Source organism: Chelonoidis abingdonii, chromosome 20 (assembly GCF_003597395.2).
Source record: "Chelonoidis abingdonii isolate Lonesome George chromosome 20, CheloAbing_2.0, whole genome shotgun sequence".
Lineage (NCBI taxonomy): Eukaryota > Metazoa > Chordata > Testudines > Testudinidae > Chelonoidis > Chelonoidis abingdonii.
Window position 1 is genome coordinate 5,703,079 of NC_133788.1, and position 5,581 is coordinate 5,708,659.

Sequence of the window (5,581 nt, forward strand, 5' to 3'; positions counted from 1 at the left end):
GGGGGGGGGGGGGGGGGGGGGAGGGACCTGAATATTTCCAAGACCCCCAAAGGGTCAGTTTGGGTTTGACTTGAGCTCCAAAGTGAACCTTTGGATTTTTCTTATTTTATCCAAGCACATTCGGACTGGCCTGCAAGATGTGCCCTAAGCATGCTAGACGTGCCAGGGAAATTCTGCTCCCGGTGACCAAAGCCGCGGGCTCTGGCTCCTCGGGTCTCTCACGGGTGATGCTCTCATTTTCAGATGAGCCAAACACGTTATTCCGGAGCAACTCCCTGGCCTCGAAGTCGATGGAATCCTTTCTGAAGGTGCTGGAGTGTGTTATCGGTCTTGCAGTATCCACGGACGCCAGGGCGGGAGCTGACCTAGATAACTGAGTCTGGCTCCCTCCAGTTTCAGGCCCTAGTCTGCCTTGAAAGCTGCTCCACGAGTTGGGAGCAGAGCTGGGTCTGAGCTGAAACCCTGTGACTGTGGGAATTTTGGATCCAAATCTTTACTCTGTAGCCCACCCTTAGCTCTGTAATGGGCCAAGATAAACACCCAGCTCTGAGATCAGTGAATGGTGAGGAGACTGGGCCTGGATCCCTGTAGCTGGAGTCCTTCTGTAAACGTTAGACCCCCATGCTCAGTGAGGTGGCCTCTGAGACTTTCATTGGCCAAAGGGCTGCAGTGGGGAGAGATCCAGCTTGCCCTTTGGACGCAGGACTATGCCTGTAAATGCTGAGGGGGGAGAGTCAGTGTGTGTGTGTGTGTAAGCTGCACGCTCCTCTGCCTGCCTCACTGGCCGCCTCTCCTCAGGTGACAGGGATGCAGTATTTGCACAGCGTCCTGGGGCCAACAGTGAATCGAGTCTTTGACGAGAAGAAGTACATCGAGTTGGATCCCAGCAAGGTGGAGATTAAAGAGGTCGGGTAAGAGGCAGTGCAGGGCGTCAGGCAGTCCCCTGGGCAGGGGACGAGAGTGGAAGAAACCAAGAGCCATGTTCTGGCTCCGACACCGAGGAATGTGGAGCTGACATGTAGACCGCTACCCCGGACTGCCCTGGCGCCAGCCACCCTACCCTGAGACCACGCTGCTGCTGGCACCGACGGTGCTCCCTGAGCATAGGGGATGCCTGAGGCCGGATGCCCCTCTCCCCCGGTTGTAACTCCCAGGAATACCTGATGCAAGTGAGATCAGGCCCACGATCTTTAAGAGCCAGGGTCTCTGAGTACGTCTACACAGCAAACCAAACCCCACAGCAGTGACTCTGAGCCCGGGCAGCTGACTCGGGCTCATGGGGCTTGCGCTGTGGGGCTAAAAGAGCAGCGTAGACGTTAGGGCCCAGGCTGGAGCCTGGGCACTGAGACCCCCCACTTGCTGAGTTTCAGAGCCAGGGCTCCCATCTGAGCCTGGACATCGACACAGCTATTGTTCAGTGCGAGGCCAAGTCAGCTGACCGGGGGGTGGGGGGTTTGCTGTGTAGACGAATCCTAAGGGGCCAGGTCCTCAGCTGGTGTCATGTGGAATCGCTTCATTGATGTCAATGGATCTACACTGACTGACACCAGTTGAGGATCAAGCCCTAGACTCTGTGTGGATCACAAACCTGCCTAATGTTCTCCTCCAAACAGCGTTCTCTTAAAGCCTGTAACTCGCTGGCTGCAAATATCTGCGCCTGCTCTGGAATCATAGGGTTAGAGAGGAGCCCAAACCTCTGGCTCTCACTCCTGACTCGGTGTCTTAGGCCTGTCCCTAAACAGAGCCAGACAGATGCTGAGGGATCGGCTGATGACTTAGGAAGAAGGGAGCTAACTTGCCCGGCGATGGTCCAGCTAGTTCAGTGTGTCCTATGTTCCACGTCAGGCTGTGCTAGACTTGAGCACCAAATGGTGCAGCCCTCATCCCAGTGGGGAAGGGTAGCAATTCTTCCTGATCCCAGCGGGAGGCCAGCATGTCCTGAAGCATGTGGATTGGCAGCCCTGCACCCCAGCTGCGTGGCTGCAGAGACCACTCATGCTTACGCACACGATCTCCCCCAGTGTACGTTCCTGACTGTGTCCATGCGTCTTGCCTGGCAGGTGCTCTGGGCTCCATCGGATCCAGACAGAGAGCGAGGTGATCCAGCAGAGCACCCAGCACCTGCAGTCCTACCTGACCGACTTGCTCATCACTATCGCTAAGTCGGTGAGGACGTGTCCCGCCACCATCCGCGCCACCTTCAGGCAGCTCTTCAAGCGGGTCGAGGAGCACTTCCCGGAGAACAAACACAAGGTTGGTTGCCAAGCCGTCACCAGCCCAGCACAGAGACAGTGACTTTCACTGCCAGACCGTGACTCTCTGGGGGTACCTGGCTATCCCGTGTTGTGGCTGGCTTCCAACAGGCATTGACTATGAGGCTGCAGAACAGCTTGACCCGCCAGGCAGCAGTTGCCCTGAGCCTACTGCTCATACACAGCAGTGACCGGAAGGGGACAGCCATGGCTGGAAATCGCAGCCTTGTTTGAGCCTGGACCAAGGCAGGTCCCAGTGCAGGGCCTGCTGAGGTGGGAGCTGCAAGGAGCAGCGCTGTGGTTCAGCAGGGGGCGCTCTTCCCTCTGGGCCATTAATTAAGCAATGGTGGCCTGCAGGGTTAGTCAGAAATTAAATTCTGGGATGGAAAATGGGGTTTTCGGATAAATAAACTTTTTTGCAGGAAGCGCCGTAGAGAATCTCAAACTTTTTGGCAAAACAATGTAAATTGAAATATTTTGATTGGGATTTGCCTGCCTGGGTACCTCATGGGAATTGTAGTGTGGTTTCTACATGCCCCAAGGCCAGAGAATCCTGTGGTGCAACCAGGAAGCTGGACCGATATAGGAGAGCATAAGGCACTGAACTACAGCGCCCATGAGGTACCATGGCAGCAAATTGAAATGTACCAGTTTTCTGATTTTCACTGAAATATCAAAATTCTCCAGAGAAAATTAAGATAAAAATCATTTTTCTTCTCCCCCCTCTTCCTCCTCCTCCTCCTCCTCCCCGATTTTTCATCTGAATTTTCTGCAAGAAAAAACTGCATTTTCTGACTGTCTCCATTTCCAGCATGGTGCATGTCTCCTTGAATTCCCTTTTGCAGTTTAGGTTGAATGCAGGATTCTTCCCCACTGTTGGCTGCCTTGTCAAACAGCTGGCATGTTCGTTTCCCCCCAGAGGTGGCTGCATTACAGTGGCGGGAGAATACACTGTATAATTGCTAAAGCACTTCGTGACACTGCTGACCCAAGGAGGCTCAGGGGACCGGATTTCTGATTGTGCTTACACAGAGGTCACCTGACAGACCCATATCATCTCCTTGGGAAGCCTAAGTTGCCGCTATTGGTGTTTAATGAGCGATTTCCTTCTGTCTCCCTGCCGACACCCCACTCCTCCCTGGCCACTCTCCTCCTGCAGAACGTGAAGTTCGTTGCCGTCACCAGCTTCCTTTGCCTCCGCTTCTTCTCTCCTGCCATCATGTCCCCCAAGCTCTTCCACCTGCGGGAGAAGCATGCGGACTCCCGCACCAGTCGGACCCTGCTGCTCCTAGCCAAGGTAAGTCCCGTGTTGCCCTACGCTGCGCTCCATTGGCAGAGGGAGAGGGGAGGAGGCGTCTGTGTCCATAAGGGACCCTGCCAGCACTTCCCAATGCAGCATTTCCAATCAGCCAAGGCAGGGGCTGGCATGGGAGCACAGACAGTATCCCCCCCAAAAGCAGCCCACCTGCCGCAGGATGCCCAGCAGCCCTCACTGCCTGCTGACCCAGTGTGCCATGCTTCCGTTGGATAGGAGGCAGCAGTGGGGTCAGCTGGCCTTCCTGCAGCTCTCTGAGCAAGGCCAGAACATTCAGGGGGGACCCCAGGCAGCAGTGGGCTGTGTCAGCCAGTTACGCAGCCAGTGCGAACCAGAGTCTGCCTTTGTTCAGGTGCCCATTTCTCTTCAGTGGGGGACTCAGAATCAGGATTCCTGGGTTCTATTCCTGGCCTGATGTCAGGCAGAGCGTAACTGCCCTGGCTTTGCCCGGAGTGCACAGCTGTGGGCAGCTCGGGTGGCGTGCTGTGATCCTTCCCTCTCGTTTGGTGCCAGGCTATCCAGACCGTGGGGAACATGGACGCTGCGGCCAGTCGGGCCAAGGAAGGCTGGATGGCCCCTCTACAGCCCACTATCCAGCAGAGCATTTCCCAGATGAAGGAGTTCATCACCAAGCTCATAGACATCGAGGAGAAGGAAGGTGAATCAATCCGCTGGAGCCAGTTGGTCTGAGGACCACACACCTTGCTCCATCTGGCTCGGGGGGGCGGGGGGGGAGAGATTCGCTGTCACTGATGTGGCTTTGGGCTGAATCCCTCTTCGAAAAGCATAGCAGCTTCTGGCCCCCACAAGTAGAATGCTGGGACTCAGTCTCTCTACTCAGCCTAGATGGATAGAACAAGGTAGATCGGACTGGGATCAATGAGGTAGCCTGTGACACAGGCTACGGGACCTGTATTCCTGCTCCATGGATCAGCAAGGACACCCACTTTCAGGCTTTGGGCCCCAGCCAACCCCTTTCTTGGACAGGGACTCACATCTCACGCCCACCTGACAGGTTTCCCCAGGATACACAGTCCCCTACCTGTGCTGTGATAACCCCAGCAAGCCAGACTGTCTAAAAGGCCAATGTCTGTGCTTTGCTTCCCCTCCAGAGGCTAGGCTTGGAGAATTGCCCACAGTGATCAGGTACCACGCAGCCCTTTCTAAGCAAACACCCTGTTCTTCAGGTGACAGCATTACAAACCTACATGTGTGCTAATATGCTTACCAGAGATCACCCCCAGCTCCAGCAAGGGGCGATTAGTCCTTCACGCCGCACTCAGGGGGTTCTCCGTGGTTACAAGGTCGTGGCAGCTTCTGCTGAGAACACGTGCATAGGTGGCCTTTCCTGTATACAGCTGGGGCCTTTCGCTCATGCAAGAGTGAACCACAGACACAAGCTCTCTCCTCAGGGTGGGGCTTTGCATAACCAGAGGAGGGGAGGTATGTTGGCATTCATCACGTCCCTAGAGATTCCCTGGGCAACCCACTTAACTGTCCCCCCCAAAGTTCATTTTTGTCTGGCCCATTGTTTCAAATGCTCCCTGGGAGTGCAGAACACTCCCCTGGGCTCACAGGGGTCTCCTCTGCCCCTGGAGGCATTACATGCAATCCCAAAGCGATACATATGCTTTGAATTCTTGATACAATGGACTCCAGTCCCAAGAGAGTTTTCCAGGGACAGTGCAGGAAATTGCCATCTCTGTCGCAGACGGCCCTGCCTGCAAGCGGTGTGCTCCAGCAGACAAGGCACTGCTGTCATAAACAGATAGCTAAGGGTTAATGTTTCTTTTACCTGTAAAGGGTTAACAAAGGGAACCAAACACCTGACCAGAGGACCAATCAGGAAACCAGATTTTTCACATCTCAAGGGGGGAAAGTTTTGGGTGTGTGTTCTTTGTCTCGTTCTGTTGCTCTCTAGTCTCTGAGGGGATCGCTCTATCTCCAGGCTTTCTAATCTTCTATTTCCAAGTTGTGAGTACAAAGGTAGAAAGACAATAGGCTGATATTGTTT

At 54.7% G+C, this 5,581-nt stretch overlaps 1 protein-coding gene across 3 annotated transcripts in view; it reads left to right on the forward strand.

Annotated features, from left to right (window-relative positions):
• Positions 1 to 5,581, forward strand: part of LOC116823462 (ras GTPase-activating protein 4-like) — a 49,997-nt gene that overhangs the window by 37,533 nt on the left and 6,883 nt on the right. For all 3 annotated transcript variants that reach the window (XM_032778017.2, XM_032778018.2, XM_032778019.2), the window contains 5 exons: positions 244 to 308; positions 799 to 911; positions 2,061 to 2,253; positions 3,412 to 3,549; positions 4,081 to 4,225. In XM_032778017.2, the coding sequence (XP_032633908.1) occupies positions 244 to 308; positions 799 to 911; positions 2,061 to 2,253; positions 3,412 to 3,549; positions 4,081 to 4,225 (654 nt within the window). The remainder of the gene's footprint in view (positions 1 to 243; positions 309 to 798; positions 912 to 2,060; positions 2,254 to 3,411; positions 3,550 to 4,080; positions 4,226 to 5,581) is intronic.